This window comes from Cricetulus griseus, chromosome 4, assembly GCF_003668045.3.
Source record: "Cricetulus griseus strain 17A/GY chromosome 4, alternate assembly CriGri-PICRH-1.0, whole genome shotgun sequence".
In the NCBI taxonomy this organism is placed as follows: domain Eukaryota; kingdom Metazoa; phylum Chordata; class Mammalia; order Rodentia; family Cricetidae; genus Cricetulus; species Cricetulus griseus.
The window spans coordinates 143,613,558-143,637,941 of NC_048597.1; the positions used below are offsets into that span (position 1 = coordinate 143,613,558).

A 24,384-nucleotide genomic window follows, 5' to 3' on the forward strand; every position below is an offset into this window, starting at 1 on the left:
AACCAACTTCAGGTTTAAATTTGGGTCATGTCAAAGAAAAATATTTTGCAAGATTTGTTTTATTTTATGTGTATGGGTGTTCTGCCTATAGGTAAGTCTTGCATACCACGTTTGTTTCCGGTGCCTCCAAAAGTCAGTTGAGGGCATCAGATCACCTGGAACCAGTTACAGATGATTGTGAGTAGCCATATGGGTGCTGGGTCTTCTAGAAAGATCACTGGCTGCTCTAGCCACTGAGCCTCTCTCCAGCTCCCAGGAATATCTTCTTATGTACATAGTAAACATTTTTTTTTTTGAAATCCTTAATCAGAAATACTTCTGGTTCTAAACATTTTGGATAAGGGACACTTATCATGTAACAAGCTGAGTATTTACAGGGAACAGGCAAAGACAATGTAATTCAGTGGTCCCATTTCACTGAGAATCACAAGCTGAGAACAGACTTACAGTCCCAGGAGAGCTAGGTTTCTCCACAGAGTTGCTACAATGGGATGATTCTATTTCATAGTTTGCTTGTCTCAGGAATTTGCTAATAAGTTATTTATATATCAATCAGGCCCAGGGATGTGTAGCTCAGTAGTAGAATACTTAGCTAGCATATGTAAGGCCCTAGATTCTATCTTCAGCATCAAAACAACAACAACAAAAAATCTCTCTCCATTATAATATATATAATATATATATATATATATATATATATTATGATGTATTATAATAATAACTATTCCCTCCAAAAATACATTTAATATATACCTGAATATGTAACCATAAATTTAATTTTGGTTTCCATCCCCCTGACCACCCCTGTAAGATACAACAAAAATGTAATAAAAGATTTGGGTCAAACCAGTCCAATCCTGACAAGATTCATTTTTCCAACTGTCTTCCAAAGGCAGTCCAGAACTCTTGGTGTTTTCCCTCTTCCATTCCATCTAGTGTAAAATGAAACCTTAACCCCAGACCTATATATACCAGGTACTTCCTGGAACCTCAGAAATGTCCCTTCACACAGTCCCACTCTTCAGGCACCAAAGTTCTTTAAATTGTCTCAAACATCCAACTTCTAATGTGAACTCTGTACCTTGGAGGAAAGTAGCTCTAGCTAACAAAATTAATTTGTAATTGTCTTTGAGTTATATTCAAGGGATCCAACTTCATTAGACTATATGTGAAATTTTAACATGTAGATGGTAACACATAAACTTCTGCCCAACAAAGGGAATGAAACTAAGCTCTGGTACTCCTAAGAAAAACCAACAGACTATTAGACTTTGCAGTCCTATGCATAGTTCATGGTCTATGAATACATGAGAAGAATTACTAACATATGGACAAGTCCCAAAATAAGAAACAGAAAAAATCTGTACAAATGACAGTGTGGGTAAACTGGGCTCAGCATAGGACAAACTCAGAAATGTGTCTGTCTGAATGAAAACTTCAATGGATAAAACAGGAAGTAAAGTGTCATTTTGTGGGTCTAGAGATCAAATCCTAGGACTCAGACACAGAGGGCAAATGTCCCTACCAGTGAGCCAAGATCAACTTTTAAGAGCCATCTGATGTATTTGCCTGGAAAAGGTGATAAGCTGCTTCCAAAACAAACGGACATAAAAATCTGATTTGGAAACTGGTTTATCTCTTAATGGCAAAATCCAACTTGTGTACTAAGCGTCTTCTAACGACAAGCACAACCAGCAGCGTGTCTCTGCACTTGCTGACAATCCGTCTAGTTTACCTGGGATTTCATCTGGGCAGCCTTTTCTGGGTCAACAGCCAACACATGCTGGTAATGACGAATGGTGTGCAGGCGGTCTTTATTCTCAGCACGCACGTAACGGCGCAGAGCCTGCAGAATGCGATGCGGCTGCCAAGACCAGAGAATTCAAAGTAGGTAAGGAAGACAAAAGCTTCAAAATTGATTAAAGAACAGAAGCCTTAACTTGGAAACAAGTAAAGATCTATCTTTCTTGGCTAAACAAAAAAACAAAAAACAAACTCTATTGCAGACTCTAGCTCACGGTCCTCCTGTGAGCTACTTTGTTTTTCCTGGTGTGTCTTAATAAATTGTGAGCTAGGTGGTTTTCTGTGTCACTCTAGAGAGAGACTTCAATGACTCAATCAAGAAGGACACAAATATTCTTCTGTCAAATACTTCTTAACTAAGACAAATTTATTAGTACGTGTATATCTGAGGGCATGAGTGGGGAGGACAGACCACAGCATGCGTGTAGAGGTCGGTGGGCAATTCTGTGGACTTTGCTCTCTTCTCCCACCTTTACATGGGATCTGGAGATTCAACTCTGGTTGTAAGGTTTATGCAGCACGTGCCTTTACCCTTGTGCCATCTCATCAGCTTCCTGTCCAATACTTTCTATTGACACTCAAAGCAAGCCAGGTTAGATTCAAGCATAAAAAAAAGCTTGAGACCACTTATTCAAGCCATTGTGAATTATTTTATCCTTTTCCTTCTCTACTAGGCTGGCTCCAGGCTTGAGACTCCCCTGCCTCCGCCTCTGAAGGGCTCAGATTACAAGTGTGCCCCACCACTGCCCACACCTTTCCCTTTCCTTCACAATATTATTTTGAATGGAACTGGCATGCTTTTCCTTCTTTGTTATTTTTTGTTTTTCGAGACAGGCTTTCCTGTGGCTTTGGAGGCTATCCTGGAACTAGCTCTTGTAGACCAGGCTGGCCTCAAACTCACAGAGATCCTCTTGCCTCTGCCTCCAGAGTGCTGAGATTAAAGGCATGCGCCACCAACGCCCAGTACTTTCCTTCTTTGAAAGTAAGGGGACCATAGAAAATCCAGAATTGTGTAAATTATGTTTGTCCCCATGCATACCACAGGTGGCATATACAGGCACACTGTGATGTAATGGTACCAAGCTCATACATCCAGACACTAGACTCAGTTCCTTTGTCTTTCTTTGTCAAAATTCACCATAAAAATCTAATTTTTTTACCAAGCTATATGCAGTACATTGGAGTTCCATTAAGTGCATGCTTTAAATAGGCAAAAGAAAGAACATGATTTGTCTACGATTCTGCTCTGACCCCAACTCACCCGTGGTGGGTCAGACTGCAGGGCAGCTAGGTAATTTTCCAGAGCTATCCGCCGGCGTTCATTCAGCATGGCTTCCACTCGGGCCAAGTGGGTTTCCACAAGCTGCTGCTTCTCACTGGCTGCTTCCTTCTCTAAAGCTTTAACCATAGCTTGGAAATGCTAAGCCAAGAAAGAAGGAACACGACATACTTCATGGCACCCAGTAGGTGCTAAGTAGGCACAGTCTAAGCAAGCACCCTCAGGTCTTAATGCTTTTCTTTGCCTAGTGCCTTTGTGTCTCTCTAAGACAATAACAAATTCAGAATGACATTATCTCTGACTTCTATTAGGATGCTTCCATCCATTTAAAAAAAAAATTACATTTCTGTGTTAGGAGGAACTCTCAAGTTTCTGTAGCTGAATTACTAGGTTGGTTGGCAATTTCCACATCTGGTTTTCTAATGTTCACTGTCATCTTTTCCATGCTCTAATATGACACCAACTTCTATATCCTGAAGCTAGTAACTAACGGGACATGTTTTGAAACACAGTTCAGTAATGTGCTGCCTCACATTGAATCATACCTACTGGAGCTGTGAATGGAACAGTATCTGAGCTACCTAGCCAGATTCCTGGCAGCTTAAGGTTGCTGAATCAAATAGCCCCATGGAAGACAAAATTGCTTGTATAAGAATTAAAGCTCTGAGATTTTGAGTGACTGATGGGGAAAAAAAAAAAAAGAAAAAAACAGCCAAGGTCCTCCAAGAAATATACCAGTGATGGAGAGTTCACTGGATAATATACTGATTTTAAAATGCGTACTTATTCTGGATGGAAGTCTTTATTCAACTCTCCCATCCACAAAAAATTAGCAATAACACAATCCATTTTTTCAAAACCAAACCAGTCTTATGAATTGCTGTTTCTATTGCTAACCCCTCCCATCTACTGAAGGGGGTACAATAGCAACAAATGTGTTGATAGGATTTTGAGGTTACATTTTTACACAATTAAGAATAAACTTGCATTAAATAGCTGTGTTTTCTGCCTTTTGGATTGTCAATGATCTGTCAGTTTCTTTTTAATCCAGCAGTGCTGAAAAACAAATCACAGCCCGTGAACAAGATGACAGAGGGCTTCTGCCAGGAAAGCAGAATTAAACAACAGCTAAGCCATGGTTACTTCCTGCACAAATTAGGTGTGCCTTGGGAGAGGGTTGGGTTTCTTTCTACCAGAGACAAGCAATACTACTGGTGAAAACTAAATGGGGAAGACAGGAGAAAGGAAGGGAAAGGAGAAGAGGAAGGAGGAGGGAGGGAGGGGGAAAGAGACAGGAAAAGAGAGGGAGAGGAGCAGCAGAAACGGGAGAACGACAACTTTCCTGTAATTTAAGTCCTAGACTAGAAGGAGGTGTTAAATCAAATTCCCTGGAGTTTGGCCCTGACTGTATTTTCAGCAGGTCACATTGGACCCTTTGTCCCTTTTGCTCTGAGAAGCATCCTACCTGAATGAGGGTCTGTCTCTCTGCTTTGGGAAGGTTCTTGGCTTGAAGCTCTGCCTCTTCCCACTCCTTCTTTACCTACAACAAAGATCAAAAACACTCATCAGAGAATAAACCTCTGAAACAACTTCCCATCTTCTAAAATTACTGATGGGTACTGAATCCAATGCCGGAAATTGTGCAAAAGGAAACCGCATCACATGATCCCAGAGGTCAGACTGTTATTCAGAAATGTCCAGGCCTCGGTCTTGTCCAGACATAACCTCAATTCCACGATCTCCTTGTTATATACCTTGGGCAAGTTACTCTTGTGCTTATTCCCCCTTCACTAAAAACTAAGATTAATATCTATTTTTATCAGAACTGATGTACATTACATATAAAACAATGAGCGTTTTGCTAAGTCCAGTGTATAAGATACAAGAGTGGGGTATGAGCCCAGCAACCAACTCCTTCTGTTATTGTTGTTCTGAGACAGTCTTATGTAGCTCAAGCCGGCCTCAGGTTCCAAGTGTAGCCAAGTTTTGATCTTCCTGCTGCCTCCTTCCAAGTTCTGGGATAGCAGGTGTGCCCCTCTAGCCTGTTTTATATAGTGCTTGGGATTGAGCTCAGGGCATGCTAAGCAAGCACTCTCTGAACTAAGCTACATCCTAAGCCCCCAGGCAAGGCTAACCTAGGTCAGACTATACACAATCCTGAGAGGAGGATGCACTATGGATTCCCCCACTTTAACTTAGAATGCTTCCAAGTAAACAAACATTCCCCAGACTTAGAATCTTCCCTCTGCACTTGAAAGTATTAATGACTGTTTTACTTCATCTAATCTCTTTTTACAGTTTCATAACCCAAGTCTTTAATTTTGACAGTGACAAAAAATTAGATTTTTAAAAATAAAAATTTGGGGGCTGGAGAGATGGCTCAGAGGTTAAGAGCACCGACTGTTCTTCCAGAGGTCCCAGCAACCACATGGTGTCTCACAACCATCTGTTATGAGATCTGGTGCCCTCTTCTGGTGTGCAGATATACACGGAAGCAGAATGTTGTATACATAATAAATGAATAAAATCTTAAAAAAAAAAATTTGAAATCAGCAATAGCAAAAAGGTAACAAGCAAGCACCAGTATAGGACATGTTCAGAAGTGTCTGCAATACCCCTGAACATAATTTCATCACATGAAGAGACAGTAGGTGGAGAAAAGGGGTTTGTTCACTGGAGATAGCTCCCCAGAACTTCATGGCATTTTAGCTAGCAAATCCTGCCTTGCAGAGTACTTGCCCAGTGTGCATCAGGTCCAATCCCTAGCACCACAGACCAAAGCAATACAAGCACCATTACCCTGTCCATTCGACTGCGATGCCGAATTTCCAGCTGTTCTTTAGCCTTCTGGAAGCGGGCGTGCTCATTATCATCCGCTGAGGTCTCAAAATACACATCAACATCATTGGTTGGCAGAGGAGTGGGAGGAACTGAAACAAATCACAGAGGGAGTTGTCTTGGGGAATCAGGCAGATAGTCAAGCAAAGGACCCACAGGATGGACTCCATTTGTCTTGTGGCTTTGCTAGAAAATGTAGGGTGCTGCAGCCTGCCAATACTCCAGTGCTAGATTGCAGGGGGTAATCTTCTTTGCATAATATTCACCATGTCAGCCCATATTAATACAACAATTTATTGGCAGCCCAAAGCCCTAGCGTCTTCAGCACCCACAAGACATTTACCTAGGACTGCAGGACAAACAAAAAGAGATGGCTGCTTCTACAATCTTCCCTTCAGAGCTTGAAACCTAAAAACCCGAAAAATGCCACCCTGTTTTCTTGCTAATGGTATCTAAATGGAAATCAGACCTCTAGGAGACATCTCCACAAAGGTCTCCACTTTTAAGGAACAGTTCCCTGTCGTTTTTATGGCAATCGTTGGGCTTAATTTGGGGAAACTGGTTCAAATGTGCATTTCTTTGCATATAGGCTAAGTGGACAAAGTCCAAACTACCCTAGTTCAGCATCACTCAAGGACTCTTAGGCCTCTGTCCAGTAGCAAGGCTAGCAAAGGTTAAACTAAATTTATTTAATGAGGTCACTTTCTACTGATGGGAAGCTGCTTTAGTTTTATTTGATTCATGACACTGACTCAGGATGCTTCCAGGTGTTCTCCATCGCACAGATCCAGGGAAACAGAAATCTCTTACCTCACTGCTGCTTAGGCATGAGCTGTTATGGCCCCCAAGGCATGTGATTATTATGTACACAATGGACTGGTGGGCAAGTTTGATTTGTTGTAATGCACAGAGTAAGCATGAAAAAGATTAGGGAAAAAAAAAAAAGGCTAGAAATCAACCAGCCACTCCACAAACTTCATTGGAAGCCACTTTCCCTGCTCCATTTTAATTTAGTAAGACTTATAACTGTAATTTTGTGATACTTCGTTTCTCTGTGATTTGAAAAAGGATCTCAGTATCTAACTTTCAAATGAATTAAACTACAGTATGTTTCTTAGTAAATCATATTCCTCTAGTGTTTTTTTCTGAGTGAAGACTTTCAAATCTATTTGTGCCACTGTATAAATAGTCATCAGCAACACACATCAGAAGTATAAAGGCTTTCATGCTGTGTGAATGGTTCCAGTCTCTGGGCTGGAAGAAGGCAAACAGTGCATCTGAACACTCCTAGAAACTAAAAGGGGGAAGCTAAAAGTCTGGAGACTTCCTTCTAGAGACATCAAGTATAGGTCAGAATCATGACAAACAGGTCAGCCTACCTGCTCACCTCAGCCAGCTTAAGAGACACAGCGTGATCACAGAAACCTAATATCCACAGGTCTGCAGGGCTCTCCAGCTGAGGACCCCAAGTACATACACAACTGCTTTTCCTCAGCACGACTCTTCCAGGAAACCTCCCCTTGTTTCAAAGCTCTGTCTGAGCTTTAGGTACAGAGTATCTCCACATTCAGTGAGATCATCAAAGGGTCTCAATTCCTTAAGCATTAGCCCAAAACAATGTTTTGTAAATCCTCAGCTGAGTTATTTTTAAAAGCATTAAACATCACAAAAATTCTTATCTCTAAATCCTTGCTAAATGAATGTATGGATGGAAGTTCACATGGTCCATTTTTTAAAACATTTTTGGGACTACTAAATAGAAATAGCCTGTAACTGGAATGGACGCAATAAAAGCACACCATACTAGATTAAGATCTTAAACATTTTGGGGTAGAGGAAGAAGAAAGTTTGTGAAGATATCCAAATGAAAAACTAACAGAAGCTACAACAAACACCAAACAGGCAGCAGGGTGAGTTCCAGGGAAACTGCCTGGTTTGAGGACTTTCCTAGCACATAAATTAACACTACAAGACAGGGCCTTAACAAAGGAAGCACTGCCCTTCCTCTAAAACAAAGCCACACAATCAGTAATGTATTCACTTCCTAGAGCCCTGCAAAACCCATGTGGCCACAATACCAGCAAAGCCGAGTCAAGAGGTTTGGGGCACAACTCTCCACTAGAGTGCACAAAGTAAGGTATTTCAATACTCTGGAATCCCACAATACTCCTGTTGTCACTCCTTTTGATGGCGGTGTCCTAACAGGCAGCACACAGCACAGGGGTCAGCAACAGGTTAGTCAGAGACAGAACAAGGGGCAAGGCCCAAGGCCCATGCTTGAGCAGCTCTTGGTGCTATCATGTATCTGCTCTATGGCACCTCTCAACAGTAGATGACCAGAGGACACAGCTGCCTTCCCTACTGACACTAACCCCCACCCCACAGCCTATGACTCCATGGTCCATGAGAGAGAACAAGGCCCTGGCTGTGCCACCCACTTCACCAGGGTGGGCATACTACCACTACCAACCATCAGCAGACACACAGGGAATACAGGGTAGCAAAAACTGAGCTCACAACTGCCAACAGGAATGCAAAGCCTTGGTCTAGAAAGCACAAAGATGGGGGGAAAACGACTGACAGCAAACACCCGAGTCAGCATTAACATGACATAGATGCAGTCACAAGGACGGCCAGGAGAGACAGAAGGCTGGACAGGATGGCACTGCTGTGCAGGGCCAGCACAAGGCGGGACTTACTCATCGTTTTACACACAGCCATACAATAATCCTCAGACTCAAAATTGTTCCTGTTGCCGCCGCAGCCGCCATATATAAAGCGTACGCACTTTCCCTTGGAGAGGTCGAAGTACCAACGAGGCATCACAGCCCGGCAGGGCCCCGTCATCGCCTCCTGGGAGCAGACAGCTGTGTGAAAATGGTCAGAGTGTCAGCAGGGCAGAAGCAGTGCTTCAAATGCTTCACAGTGCTACAGGCCAGCAGGGGCAAGGTGGGAACCACAACTGGCCTTCAAAGACCTAACCAACCTCACTCACCAATACAGGCAGACAGAATCACTCTCATGGGATGAAGACATTTAGGGAGAAAGATAACTTTACTTTTCTGGTGTTTTGTACTGAATCTAGATTAATACCACAGGCTGACACAGAGGATCTGCTTGTGAGCCTCACACTTCTGATCTGTGCAGTGGTGACAGGTACCTGCTTTGTTTGTTCTGATGGCTCCTAGGATCAAAGGAGTGGAAAGGCCATTTTAAGTGGTAATACCTGCAGCAGGGACTAAAGCACCTGAAGGGATCAGTGTTTCCACTGTCATAATCTCCAGAGCAAATTGCACACTTCTAGACAAGTGTTTTCCTCCAGTCACATCCTGATGCTTCAGAACTTACATGGTTTCAAACACACAGTAAGCAGTGACTGTATGTAATGGCTCTGGAACTATCATAGCCTTCTCTTTTTCAATTTTTATGCTACCCACTACAAATGCCTGGCCAGAAGGAGTAGTCTACAGACAGGAACACACATGGGGAAAGAAAACCCAAGCCAGTCATACTCTCCTAGAAATCTGGCTCTTGAGCAGCATTGAAGTAGGAGCTGCCCCTGGGATGACAGACAGCACATTTTAACCTGGCTGTGAAAAAAAATCCTAAGAGTCGCTGCTTCTTATTTTCTAACTAGTGTCTTGTAATGCGAAATTCTGCTTGCTGGTTCCACTCTGAGTCTCTTGTGGACCTGCTCAGCTGCTCATGCTGACAGCTCCATTGCCACACTAGACAAAGCTGCATTCCTGATGGTGCAGACGCTGCTGTGCCTTCTGAGACTTACCCATGGTGAGGGATGAGAACAACACAACTTCCAAGTAAAAAACCATGTGGATTTTAAAGCCATGGCTTTATACTGAGTTACCTTTAACATCGTGAGCAATTTCCTTGTCTGAAATAGCGCCATCACTGCTGGGTTCAGTTGGGTTCTCCTCATTGTAGTCATCTCCTTTAAAAGAGTCATAGTAGTAATCACGGTCTTCCACCACTTCCCCTTCCTCCTCATCCTCATCTTCCTCATCTGCAGCTGCTTCTGTGAAGTCTTCCAAATCTGCTTCAGTAGGAAATTCACTAGAGGCCATAAGCCAAAAAGGAAGGTTAGTAGCAATTTCTATGCACAAAGCACAATTCCTTTCCCTGTTCTGAAACATAAAAACAGAGACAGGAAATAAACTCATCTCACATATGTTACTGTGACACCAAAGCCCTCAGCCCTGCTTTATTAGCAAAAAGGAAGCTAGTGAATACAGACTGCATTAACCTATGGAAAATAATGTGGTTCAGGGGCTGGTGATGGTTCACTGGTTCTTGCTGCTCTTGCAGAGGACCTGGGTTCAATTCCCAGCAGCTACATGGAGATTCAGAGCCATCTATCTCTAACTCCAGTCCCAGGAGATTCAGTGTCCTCTTCAAACTTCCAAGAGCACCTGGCACACAAGCGGTGCACATATATGAATGCAGGTGAAACACTCATACACATAAAAAAAAAATAAATCTTAAAAAAATTAACATGGCCAAGTGGTGGTGGCACACGCCTTTTATCCCAGCACTTTGGAGGCAGAGGCGGTCTGATCTGAGTTCAGAGACAGCATGGTCCTCAGAGCAAGTTACAGGACAGTCAGGGCTACACAAACCTTTTCTCAAACTAGTAATTATAATAATGTAATACAAAGACAAAAGCCACAGGTTTTCATATATATTCAGGTTATGACTAAAATAAAAAGCAAGCTGGATGAAATTCAGCACAAGGGGGCACCCATTATCCCGGTTATTGGGGTTTTTTGTTTTGTTTTGTTAATCTGACACAAGCCAGAGTTCTAAGAGAAGCCTCAATTGATAAAATGCCTCCAGCAAATACCTCTGGCTAGATTTCTTATAGCCTAGTCTGCAAGGCATTTCTCTTGATAAATGATTGATCTGAAAGGGCCTAGTCCACTGTTGGTGGTGTCACCCTAGACAAGTGGACCTGAGGTACACAAGAAAGCAAACTGAGTAAGTCAGTAAGCAGAAGTCCTTCATGGTCTCTGTTTAATTCCTCCCTCGAGGTTCCTGACTCTCCTCATGAAGGACTAATAATAAAGCTTCACAGTGAAATAAACCCTTTCCTCCCCAAGTTGGTTTTGGTCAGTATTTTATCATAGCAATAGAAAACCAACTAAGACACCAACCTTACCTTATCAAGCACTGAGGAGCCAACAGCCACTTACAGAAGGGTAAAAAACAGGCCAGCCATGGTGTCCCAGAACTCTGGAGACAGAGGCAGTCAGATCACTAGTTCAAGGCTAGCCTGGTCTCTATAAGGAATTAGAGGCCAGCTAGGGCTACATAGACCCCTGCCTCACAAACATACACGTATCCCCCAACTCTTGTTAGGAGGCACTGTTGGTCAGGTTACATACAGTCTACCATGGCCTGGCAGCTGAGTTCAGCAAAATGGAGGATGACCCCCGCCACACACACGGGGGGGGGGGGGGGGGGCCTTCCTACTCTCTATCTGACTTATTTGGAGAATGTGTATAGGCCTGTATCTCTCTAATGTGACCCTTGGCACAGTTCCCTGCAGAAGCTTCCCCCCTGCTGCCCATATGGTAATTAGACATTGTGGAGGAGCTTTAGGATAGTACTGTGCTTCCACAGATGATAACTAAGACTAGTACTAGGAGCTTTATGATAGGAATATGCTGTTTAATGCAAATTAGGTGATGCCCCAGCCCTGTTCCCATCCTTTATATCTCATCTCACACTGGAATAAAGTTGAGCTGTCTCCGAGGGGGGCTATTTCCACTGTGTTCACAAGCCCTACAAAGCTCTCCATCACTGCATCTGCCCCTTTGTCCTCTTGGACTGGTGGCCAACAGACTGTGAGGAAAAAGGGGATCCCCAAAGCCCCCAATCAAACAAAACCAGGAAAAATGAGTTCAATACTTTAAGCAAGAGTTTACCTTTTATCAAGATCATAGTCTTCCTCTTCCTCCTCCTCCTCCTCCTCCTCCTCCTCCTCTTTGGACATAGTAGAGTCAGAATCAACAATCTTTGTCTGAGGGCAGCACACATACTCAGTGCCATGGAACTGGTCTACCCCACAGGGCAGCAGCATGCCATAGCTATATAAGGTCATCCCCTCAGTCAGACATGCCTACAAGAAACCCACAGACCAACCACATCAGACATTTTTCACAAGCTCCCTGGATCCCTAGCTTCACCCAAAAGAAATCCTTATCAAAACACTAGGTGATAATTCACTCTCTTCTGGACACAACTGTTGTGCCAAAAATTTATCATGCTATCATTTTAAGAAAAACTGAGCAGGCTGTGGTGGCGAATGCCTTTAATCCCAACACTCGAGAGGCAGAAACAGGCTGATCTTTGTGAGTTTCAGGCCAGCCTGGCATACAGAGTAAGTTTTAGGACAGGCTCCAAAGCTACAGAGAAACCCTGTCTAAAAACAAACAAACAAAACAACAACAACAAAAAAACCCTTGAAGTTTTTACTTAATTATAACCTCATCTGAACCAAAACTGAAAGACCAAACTTAAGATCTAAGGAACAATTTAAAGAGTTTCAGGAATTAACAACAGTTAAGTCTGTTCAAAGCCATTATTTCTAGGATAGCCATTACTTGAGAATCTGACCAAAGACAAAATGATTGGAGGACAAATCTAACTGAAGGATCAGAGCAAGAAAGGGTGTTTCCTTCCTGCTAGAAGAATAAAGCAGCACAAGCTTGCCTTGCTGTGTTTGTGTGCGTGCATATACCTAGACTGTCTGGAGTTGGCTAGTTCTGCACTGATCATAGGAGTCAGGATGCCTTCTTGGGAGCCCTTCTGTTCGCATACATTATCAACTGTCTTTTAACACTTCCTCACACCATTCTGTGGCTTTGCACATACTAGACAAATGCTCTTTTACTAAGCTATATTCCAGCCCAAATGGAGAAGGAAATACTACTAAAGTATTTCTGTTCCTTTTTGGCAGTGCTAGGAATAAATGAAAACCAAGACTTCAAGCATACTATGCAAGAGTTCTGCCACCAGTTTATCTCCCTGGCTCACTAACAGTTTAAACTCTAGGAACCAGACTTGTTCCTGCGTTCTACATCTGTACAAAAACATCTATTCTTCTCCCAAGTATCTTTTTAAATTATTTTTATTTATGTGTTTGCCACATATATTCAGGTGCCTGTGGAGGCCAGATAAAGACATCAGATTCCAGGGACCTGGCATTACAGGTGGTTGTGAGTCACTTGATGTGGATGATGGGAACCCAACACAGGTCCTCTGGGAGGGCAAGAAGCACCTGTAACACTGAGCCCTCCCTCTCCAGCCTCCTTCTAAGGTATTTTAAGACAGAAATACCTAGGTGTGGCAGTATGCATCCCTCTGAATTCCAGTGTGAGTGAGGCTAAGGCCGGAGAATTGTGATGAGTTCCTGGTCAGCCTGAGCTATATATCAAGTACCAGGCCAGCTAGAACTACACAGCAAGACAAGAGAGAGAGAGAGAGAGAGAGAGAGAGAGAGAGAGAGAGAGAGAGAGAGAGAGAGAGAATGAGAATTGAAGTAACTAAAAAATATGATGTGGGTGGAACAGAAATGCTCTTTCTTCTGAGGAATGGCAACTGCCTGTTCCACAAGTGTTCTTACCTCCTTGACTACAGTGTGCCAGCGCTGGTGCTTCTCACATACCTCCATCCGCTCTTGGTGGAAAAACTGACAGTTTTCTGGGACTAGCAGAACATCACTAACAAACTCACCCACTGGAGGAAAAAAAAGACTTTGTCAGAAGCAAATATGGTTGTGATTCACGGTGCAAACAGCCTTCAGGAAAGATCCTCCTGAGAAGGTGTGCACAGGCACCTGCACACTGGCACACATAAGCACACGAGGACACCAGAAGAACTCCCCATCCCATGAGGGACTCTGCAGTAGCATTTCCTGGCTATCATCCTGTGCAGGAACTAAAGCAACACATTTCTGGGGAGATGTAAGCAGGATTGCCCTCCATGATCACCTCAAGTCCACACATAACCACTCCTCATGACCAGTGTGCCAAAACTTTCTATACACAAATATTAGAATAAGTGATACAGGTAAAATTTTAAGAAAGGAGAAGGAACCTTTATAAGGGGAAACTGCCAAAACCTGGTAACTAAGATAATGTTTCAACTAAGGACAATGTCCTAAGACTTGCTCATGATATATCAGTATCACATACAGTATTTCTGCCAAAATTAGTTATTAAAATTATATTCTAATAAAACAAATTAAAATCAGAGATGTTCTATATTTTAAGGGCTTTTAAAAATCTGTATGTATGGCAGGGCAGTGGTTGTGCACGCCTTTAATCCCAGCACTCGGGAGGAAGAGGCAGGCAGATCCCTGTGAGTTCGAAGCCAGCCTGGTCTTCAAAGAGAGTTCCAGGACAGTCTCCAAACCTACAGAGAAACCCTGTCTCAAAAAACCACTTCTATCATCTCACTACTCCACTTTGCCTTTTTACAGTAATTTGCTAGACGACTCTATGGGGAAAACTTACCTAAGCAGATCATTATTTGTTAAGTTTTACAAACACTGAAAATGCTTTGTCTTACTTTAAAAGTTTGTATCTAAGTTTGTAATGGTCCTCAATTTAACCACTTTCAGTACAATATAGTGGCCATATAATTTCCTAAGTCACTGAACAAACACAGAAATACACTGTTTGGGATGTCCAATAAACCTACCCCGATTTCAGATAAGCTGCAGTTGTGAGTTGCTTCCAACTCTCCTTTCTTACCATTTCAGCCCAGTAAGACAAAGTTATGGCAGCCTTCCAAGTTTTCCAAGGTGCTGAAATTCCTTTTAGAAATACAAAAGCTGTTTACCACTCCTGTAAGATCCTAACACTACTACACATGTAAATAAACCTACTGCAGAAGTACTGCCAGCTACAAGTAAGAACTATTTATGGGGCTCCTGAGGCTACAGCCAGGTGGCAGAAAGACTGCATAGTGAAGTGTGGCTGGCATATCCCTAGCAGACATCTTTGAGACAAACAGGGCTCCATGAGATCAGCTCCAGATTCCACACAGAAACACTGACCGGGCACAAGGATCCATTCTGACAACAGGGAGAATGTTTGCTGGCTACGGTAAATTCAAAGGATAAGGCTAAAAGACTTGCAAAGGAACACCTACAATTATGCACAAGTCATATAATGTCAGATATGACTACACTCATCCCCCAGATACCTCAAGTTTTAACTTTTTCATGCAATTTGCCAATTCTGCTTCACTTGGGTCCCTCTATAATGTTTTATAGATAAACAGAAGGCTCATTTTGAGGCAGGAAAGAATTGAACTGTATCTTCTAATTAAATGTACATATCATCTGAATGAGTCACACTGGTTGACAGCATGGATGAGAGATACTATGAACTGACAGTCAACACTGGACCTGATGTAAATCCTGCTAGCAGCTCACTTTCAATTTATGATCAAAGTTTGCCCTTGGAGTTGGAGATGTAGCTCAGTTGGTAGAATGCTTGTTCAGCATAAGAAATCCTATGTTCCCTTTCTAATACTGCCCACCCCTCTCAAAAGACCCCCCCAAGAAGCCAACCCCCCTCCCACAAAACTCAGGTATGTGCATATGCCCATAATCCCATATGGGAGCTGGAGACAAAGGATTAAAAGTTCAAGATCATCCTTAGTTACACACAAGGTCAGCCTAAGCCTCAAACAAAACAAAAACAAAAACAAAGGAAGAAAACATAATTCTTGTCTTAAACCTAGCAAGAACAGTATGAAGGAAACATCGCCCCACAGCAGGTAGGCACAAAAGACCCTCCCTATGCTGCTTAGGACACTGTGTGGACAGACCCAAATACACATTCAACTTTCAAATCCACAAAATGGACACAACAAAACAAAATGGGGGAGGGAGCTGGGGAGATGAAATAACCTTCAAGAAGACTCTGCTCTTCCAGAGGACTCAGGTTCAATTCTTAGCACCCACACAATGGCTCACAACATTCTATAACTCCATTTCCAGGGAATCTGATGCCCTCTTTTGGCCTCTGAAAGAGGAACCAGCCACAAAGGTGGTGAACACACACACACACACACACACACACACACACACACACACACACACACACACACACAACAGAGAGAGAGAGAGAGAGAGAGAGAGAGAGAGAGAGAGAGAGAGAGAGAGAGAGACAAAGCATCCATACACATAGAACACATAGAAGACAGAGGTGTGTTGGAGAGGTGGTCAAGAGTGTATACTGCTCTTACAGAAGGTCTGAGTTTAGTTCCCAGCTCCCAAATCTGCTGGCTCACAATCACGTGCAACTCTAGCTCTAGAGGGAACCAATGCCTCTAGCTTCCATGGTCACCTGCATTCATGTGTTTATTACTCCCATACCTAATTAAGTTAAATCATAAAAAGAAAAAGACAGAGGTAAGAACTCTAGGACATCCAAACCAATTAACAGAGATGCCTAATCAATATATAGCTACTTTTCATTTGTTCTCCCCAGCTCCTTCAGATTTACCAACAGAGTTTTTTTCATTTGTTTTTGTTTTGTTTGAGACAAGGTCTCTCACACATAGTCCTGAGTCCTGGCTGTCCTGGATCTCACTATGAATACCAGGCTAGCCTAAAACTCAAAGAGAGTCTCCCACCTCTGTCTTCTGAGAGCTACATCACCATGCTTGACTTTAAAAAAAAAAAAATGTATGTATGTATTATTACTTTGTATGAGAGAGTAGGTATGTGCAGCAATCAAAAAACAACTTTTGGTAGTGGCTTCTTTCCTCATACTGTAGGTCCCAAGTGCTTTTTGCCTGAGACACTGCTGGTCCTAAGCAACAATATCTTCTTTTTAAAAGACAGGGTGTCTCACTATGTTGCCATGGCTAGCCTGAAACTCACTATATAAACCGGTGTGGCCTCAAACTCACAGAGATCCACCTGTCTGTGCTGCCATCATGCCTGGATTGAGGTTATAACATCTTAAAAGATTCTAGGCTGAAGCCAACCTCTTTCCTATCATCTCTCTATTCCAATATGCAGTATTCATCTCAGTACATGTCAAAGGATCTACTGTGACTCTCCAGGTAAATATGGGTATAGGACTCTTTATTTATAGTCTCACCCTTGACATAAAATGTAAAAAGAATTATCAATAGGAGCCAGTGAGGTGGGCTTAACAGGTGAAGGTGCTTACACTGAGAAGCTTGTTGCTGGGTTTGATCTCAAAGACACCTTCCCCAACAGTGGAGGGAGAGATCTACAAGTTGTCCTCTGACCTCCCAATACATACTATAAGAAATAGTAGTAGTTATTATTATCTATGGATATGTTTTTTTTTTTGAGGGGGGGGTTGGAGACAGGGTTTCTCGGTGGCTTTGGAGGCTGTCCTGGAACTAGCTGTTATAGACCAGTCTGGTCTCGAACTCACAGAGATCCACCTGCCTCTGTCTCCGGAATGCTTAGATTAAAGGTGTGCGCCACCATCACCCGGCCTATCTATGTATATATTACATTACTGCTAGAGTATAAACCATTTAGCTGAATCCTTAAAAATGGGTAGATTAGCATATAAATTGTATCTTTTCAAACTTATTTTTTTAAAAAAAAACAGTGATTATTTATGACGCATGAATAGAATATTAGAACTGGCTTGCTCACAGTGAGCCCATCTGGTGTCTGTGTGGTGTAGTCATATGTGTGCACATATTCAGGCCAGAGGTCATGTTGTAGGCCTTCCTCTGTCTCCACCTCATCTTATGAGACAGAGTCTCTCACTTAATGAAATGAGGGGGAAAAAAATCAATTTTTGCTTTGTTGTTATTGCTGTTTTTCAAGACAGGGTTTCTCTGTGTAGCCCTGGCTATTCTGGAACTCACTATATAGACCAGACTGGCTTCAAAGGTGTGCACCACCACCACACAGCTGAGAGGAATAAATTTAACAGATGGCTCAAATAAGATCTAAAGAACTCCTCAGGTGTCTGTGTTATTAACTCCCTCACCTGTGGTAATGTATTTTGGACCAACTACAAGTGTACCACTCATACTAGCATCTGTGACCCAATCTGTTCTTGAATCACGAAAACTATAGTTATTCACATAGGCCAGGCAAGGAAGGTCTAAGAAGACTACATTCACTAAGTAACAACCCTATTTCTGAGGACCACACAGTCACTTGAAGTTTTGTTCAAGCTGGCACTAAACATTAGCACCAGCGATGTGACAACCCAGGGTAAATCTTCAGCACTTCAGAATGGCAGGTCCACATAGCATCTGGCCCTGGCACCTGACCACATGCCATGAGTCATTTCCCTTCCCCCTGAGAACTTCCACTAATCTGATTAACAGCCAATTTGAACAGGATGAACTGTGGGGAACAGAGGACCCTTAGCCTTGGCTGCTCTCTTTAGTGCTATTTCTCAACTATCCTTCTTAGCATGGATTTCAAATGGTTATTGTTAAGGGTAGAGCTGTACTGCTTTGCAGGCAATGCTTCTCTCTGGTGTCCTGGAAAAGACGCATCCTCCAGAGGCAGTTAGTTCCAGAGAAGTCTACCACCAACACAAGGAAGCACCAGGTACCCATAGGGAGAAATTCATTCAATAACTTCATTTTAACAGATGTATATACTTTACTGTAAGCCAAGAACAAAGCTTATGGGATGGGAAGAAACACTTTTAAAAGGCAACCAAAAACACTTACCAAGACACTTGAATGGAATAACTATGTGACTCTTGCATTGTTTTTTGTCCCTTCGGCACCAGTTATCAATACTGACTGGCTGGTTTGCTTCCATCACATTTGTGATCTGCAGCTCTGGATATATCTGTTTAAGAACAACAACAACAAATCCACACAAATCCACAATAAACCTGCCTCCACCAATATGGGTATTTCTGCCTCCACCAATATGTTACACCAACCTCCAGCTTTACTGCACTATTCTACATTCTAATGACAAAAATATATTGAGCTATTAAGGTTTTTTTTTTGTTGTTTCTCACTGTTTACAACAGATATTATCCAATTACCTCTAGTTAAAGAACACCATCAGCTTTAGCCAATGGGAGAGCAGAATGATCTGGTTTGCATATTTTGTGACAGCATACATTTTAAACTGGTCATTACACCTGCCTGTGAACTTTTCAATCTCAGCTACATTCATCAGGATGGATATGGGGTCCCTTGGTACCAATGATGTGGTTGCTCCCTGAGCATTTCCACAGCACGTACAAGTCCACAAACTTGCCAGCCTCATTCTGCATGTGAAGCTGCACAAAGGCTGGTTTTCTTCTGATAGCTCATATTCCTGACTCCTCCCATGGACTGTATTTAAAAGGGAAGTCTGTATGTAGGGCAAATGCTGCAGGTTTTCAACCCAAAAAAGATCTGACTGGTTATCAAGTTCACACATAAGATGTGTATATAAGGCTAAGCTCTTGAAGTGAAAGATAGAGGCAAATCTATGAAGTACCTGTAATGGAATTAAAACCATAATTCACCCCTGGTCCTACATGTGAGACTTCGTAAGAAGTTAAGTTCACATTCTTTTGTTACTGAAGCAAAGGGTTAAGTTGAATCATATCTAGAGGACCCTTCACAACACAAGCAAAACCCACAAATATACATGTGACATATTTTGCTTTCCATCTTCCTAGACCAGAACTAGGTACCTACCAACCTCTGCAAAGAACTGAGGTCACAACCCAAACAAGCAAAATCTCTGCACTATTTTAATTTAGAAGCAAAGCTCCAGTTCTTAATTCTTTGGTCTTGGGCAGGGGGACACATGCAACCCTGACCCAGAAATAGAAGGGAGTGTTAGCTTTCTGGCAACACTCTTACCTCCTGGCAGTACTGAAGAACTTCTTCCTTGGTTCCAAGGCAACTCTTGGTGCCTGTTGGGTCAGGCTCCCATTTCCCAGTCTGAATGTTTACATGCATGTTCAGCTTTCCACAAAACATGGCAATTTGAGGCTCAGCAACAGCAAAGCCCGTCCCAGCATTGGCTGCAAGAGCCTATCAAAGACAAACCAGAGGTTTCAGGGTTAGTAAAAAGCTATGCAGACAGGCACAGCCACTTAGCAGTTGATACAGGATCAACATCTTACAGCTAAACTACTCAGTAGTTCTGTTTATTATACTTCAAGATCTGAAAGTTGAAGAAGAACCAAACGGTGGGTGGAAGGTGATGAAGTATGAATCCTGTGTGGTCTGATGTGGTCTTAAAAAAAAAAAAAAAAAAAATCACCAAGCTGGCAAGACAGTTTAGCAGGTAAAGATGCTATGCTTGTTGCCAAACCTGACAACTTGAGTTTGATCCCCAGGACCCACGTGGTGGAAGGAGAAAACTGACTCCTCCAAGTTGTACTCAGACCTTCTTCTGTGTTAAGGCCCTTGCATCCACTCAACCGCCACCCACCCTTAGGGAGAAGAAAAAAAAAAAAAGAAAAGAAAGAAAATAATTAACAAAAACTACGTAGACCTTAGTCCCTTCGAATTTCCAAGTAAGCATTTAAAGATAAATAAAAGGACATTTAACTTTTTATTTATGGAAACTAACCCCTAAACATGGACAGTTTTATACTGACTTGACTCCTATGGTAAGTTAGAGTGTCTGAATATCAGAAAGGACAGCCAGTCTCTAACAGTGCCTCTACTAATCTGTCTCAAACTGCAGTAGGAATAGGTACAATTCAGTATCAATTTTTGTTTGTTATCTCCTTTTCAAAATGTCTTATAATCTCAGATATTTGCCCTTTCTCTTTCTCCCCTTCTGGAATTGGAGACTCAATCTAGGGTCTCACACATGCTAGGCTTGAACTCTATCCCTACCTCTTCCATACATTTTTATTTTGAGACAGGGTTACTCAGGCTTGTCTTGAACTCTTCTGCCTTGGCTTCCTGAAAGACTGGGATGGTAGGTCTGTGGTACTTTATATGAACTAATTCTTGACCCAAGAAGTAGGCCAGAATCTAAAATTGACCTCTGTGTATAGCTGAAGTGAAAAGCTAAATGGAACTCTTAACACTACTAATGCCTACTTGGAAGACCTCGAATCTGATTGCTGTCTGTTCTAATACAAGCTACACATTCCTTCACATACAAAACATGAAAACAGAGAGCAGTTAAAACTTCTAATAATTTATTTATTCTCTCATACAACAAAAAAATCTTCAAGCAACTGTATTAAAGTGCTAAAGACTCAGTATACAAGCATAAGCAAACAATCACGAACCCACTTCCTTAGTACTCTATCTGGTATCAAGTCAAAACTTACACTAAAAAACCCAGCTGGATTCACGGTCCTAAAGAGGAAAAGAACACAGCACTGAGAAAACATTAAAAAGAACCTGACCTCAGTTTGAGTAGAGAGCTGATAAAGGAAGCTTCTAGAGAAAAGTGAGGCTTGTGTGGATGTGTGGATGTTACAAAGGAAGGACAGCCCTGCAGTAGAGCCAGGTCTACATTGATTGGCAGCAGAAGGATCTCAGCCTTCATCCCTGGAAGTGCTTAGAGATTTTAAGTTAAAGCTATCACTCCCTGGAGAAATGGCTCAGTGGTTAAGAGCACTAGCTACTCTTCCAGAGGTCCGAGTTCAATTCCCAGCAACCACATGGTGGCTCACAACCATCTGTAATAAGATCTGGTGCCCTCTTCTGGCCTGCATGCATACATGCAGACACTGATTGCATAATAAATAAATAAATCCAAAAAAAAAAAAAAAAAAAAAAAGGCTATCACTCCCAATGCCTCTTCTGGTTTCAGAGTAGAACTCTAAGCAGATGAAGGACTCAGACCACTGAAGTTCATGAATAGTGCTAGCTTGAGCTAAGGTGACTGCAGTAAGGGACTCAAGATCACAGAGAGAAATCAGCAAGACATGGTGATAGATTAGATATGGAGAACGAAGAATGGAGAACGAAGAAGGAAGAACGAAGAAGGCCATTAAGTTATTTGCAATATGCCCAGTATGCAAGGCTCCTATTGTCTGCAATGTGTCCTTGGAGAGCATCTGTACATTTGGTGTTACATAAGTCCTTTATCCATGGAGCTATGTCCCATGACACCCAGTGGATGCTTAAAACTATAGAGTATGCTGAACTAAATATAAAAATGCCTTTCCCATGTCATAATAAAGTTTAATGTATAAATTAAGCATAGCAAGAAATAAACACCAAAGGCTGGAGAGATGGATCAACAAAGACTCAGGTTCAAATCCCAGCACCTACACAGTGGCTCACAACCAGCTGTAACTCCAGTTCTAGAGACATGGGTATTCTCTTCTGGCCTCTGCATGCACTAAACATGTACAGTGTATACATGCAAGTAAAGTACCCATATACATAAAATTAAAACTTTTTAAAAGGGGAGGAAGCAAATCTGAAATAATTTGTTAAGATTATAGGTTCTTAATATTTCAACCATGTATGATCTTGTATGAATCCTTTAATACCACGGCAGCTACTAAACAAAAAGGATTTAGGGTGCCATATCTAATCATTTGGAAGACTGGGAGGACAGAGAGAAGCATTTGACCCTTAAGTCCCCAGGATGAACATAAATAAAGTGTTGATTAGTTGTGTGAGCTCACTGAGCCATGACATTGCAACAGTCAATTCTAGTGCTTTCATCAGCCAGGGCTCCATTCCACGAGTTACTCATTATGGTTGTTGGCTACAAGACCACAAGAGTTTCAACTGTATAAATGCTCAGTTAATGGGTCAACCACGGAGGTCAATACATCAGTGTAAGTGCATTTGATTTCTGCACTGAGATGGTCAGTGTTATCTTCCCTAAAGAGTCTAAAGTATCAGAGGTTAAAGCAACAGAAAGGAGAGCAAAACAGCCAGATCCTCACATCAGTTACCACCAAGAAAAAGAGTAACTGGAATCAATCCAAACAGCTAATAGGATACAGTGATTCACTTCGGAGTTCAGAAAGATTAATCCTTGTGGTCATGAGAGACTCTCAAGACAGTATCCTCTGAAATATAAAAGGCCTCTGTGGGCCACATCTAAGAATCAACTAATCAAACATACCCCGACCTCACCTAGGGTGTGACAAGGTCACTGTTCTATGATGTTTGCACTTCTTTACTTGGAAATGCTCTTATTTAATGTGCTCTCCATTTCCTTAAGCACCAACTGTGCCATGATCCATTACTTCAACATATAAATCAATCTGCTTCCTAATCTAACATGTTACAAATGGGATTTCACTGCCAACTCAGCACTTCTGAGATCCTGTGAACTTGGAATCCTCTATGAAAAAAAATTAATGCCCCCAATGTTGGCACTTAAGCCAGTCCCTGTGATCTATGCACACGGCAGCACTTTCAGGGCTTTGAAAACAAACTGCATCAATTGCTTTCCTATCCAGTGCTTTACTTTACTTAATAATTCATTCTTAATAAGAAATGCCATTTTATTAATTTGGCTCAGAAACAGTTCAGCTATCCAAGGAAAGGAATTCAACTTAGTAGAAGGACCTCCTAATAATCTGAAGCAGCTTAAAGCATTTACAGTCAATGTACAAAATGTAAGTCAGAGCCTGCAACAAGTCTGTCTGTCCTTAATATCACTTCAAGAACCCAGCCCCTGGGTAGAGCTCATAAGCAGTCTCTTCTCAAAGCTGTGTGAGCAGCTCTCTACCTTAAAGCTTATGCGTGCGTGTGTGAGCAGTTCTTTCTTTCCTCACTAAAGCTACTGCCCCACAGTTTGATAAAGGACAGCCTGTGTAGCATCTTCCCAAGGGCAGGGTTTTCTCCTACAGAGGTGGGAATGAGGATTTTTTAGATGGAAAAGCACTATTTACAGCCACACTCCACCCAGCTCAGCTCTCAGAAACACCAGTGAAGCAGGTTTCTGCTCATCTAGCTATGCTTACAGCCTAATGGTAAGACACTCTTATTCAAATGTCCTTTCCATTATACCTTAAAGTCTTCAAAAAGAAAAATTAAATAAATAAAAATTGAAGAGCCTTTATGTCATTTTCAATCCTGTTCAAGTGTTGAATAAAACTTCATAAATCAAGAGGCTAGAGAGATGGCTCAGCAGTCAAGAGACCTGGCTGCTCTTCCAGAACCCAAGGTTCAATTCCCAGCACCTGCATGTCACATCTGTCTGTAACTCTAGTTCCAGACCTTCTGACACTCTCACATAGGCATTCATGCAAGCAAAACATCGATGGACATTTAAAAAAAAAACTTCATGACCCACAAATTCAAACAACCACGCCTTTAATCTCAGCACTCAGGAGGCAGAGGCTGGTAGATTTGAGTTCCAGGCCAACCTGGTCTACAGAGAGAGCTCTAGGGTGGCCAGGAATACACAGAAATCTTGTCTTAAAATATAAATTTAACAATTTAAATATATGTCCACAAACTTTTCACCAAAGATTTCTTATCAAAAGAAAGTGAAAAATACATTCATCAAGATATTT

General features: G+C 42.0%; 1 protein-coding gene and 1 pseudogene across 4 annotated transcripts in view; both read right to left on the minus strand.

Moving 5' to 3' along the window:
• Positions 1-24,384, minus strand: part of Aplp2 (amyloid beta precursor like protein 2) — a 66,508-nt gene that overhangs the window by 11,195 nt on the left and 30,929 nt on the right. For 2 of the 4 annotated variants that reach the window (XM_027411744.1, XM_027411746.2), the window contains exons 2-11: positions 19,784-19,957; positions 18,641-18,764; positions 13,563-13,675; positions 11,863-12,056; positions 9,786-9,991; positions 8,620-8,787; positions 5,882-6,012; positions 4,548-4,622; positions 3,065-3,223; positions 1,736-1,864 (exon numbers count right to left, since the gene is read on the minus strand). In XM_027411744.1, coding sequence (XP_027267545.1) covers positions 1,736-1,864; positions 3,065-3,223; positions 4,548-4,622; positions 5,882-6,012; positions 8,620-8,787; positions 9,786-9,991; positions 11,863-12,056; positions 13,563-13,675; positions 18,641-18,764; positions 19,784-19,957 — 1,473 coding nt within the window. The remainder of the gene's footprint in view (positions 1-1,735; positions 1,865-3,064; positions 3,224-4,547; positions 4,623-5,881; positions 6,013-8,619; positions 8,788-9,785; positions 9,992-11,862; positions 12,057-13,562; positions 13,676-18,640; positions 18,765-19,783; positions 19,958-24,384) is intronic. The other 2 variants (XM_027411747.2, XM_027411748.1) reach the window with 1 other exon arrangement.
• LOC107979644 lies at positions 18,792-19,766 on the minus strand (annotated as a pseudogene).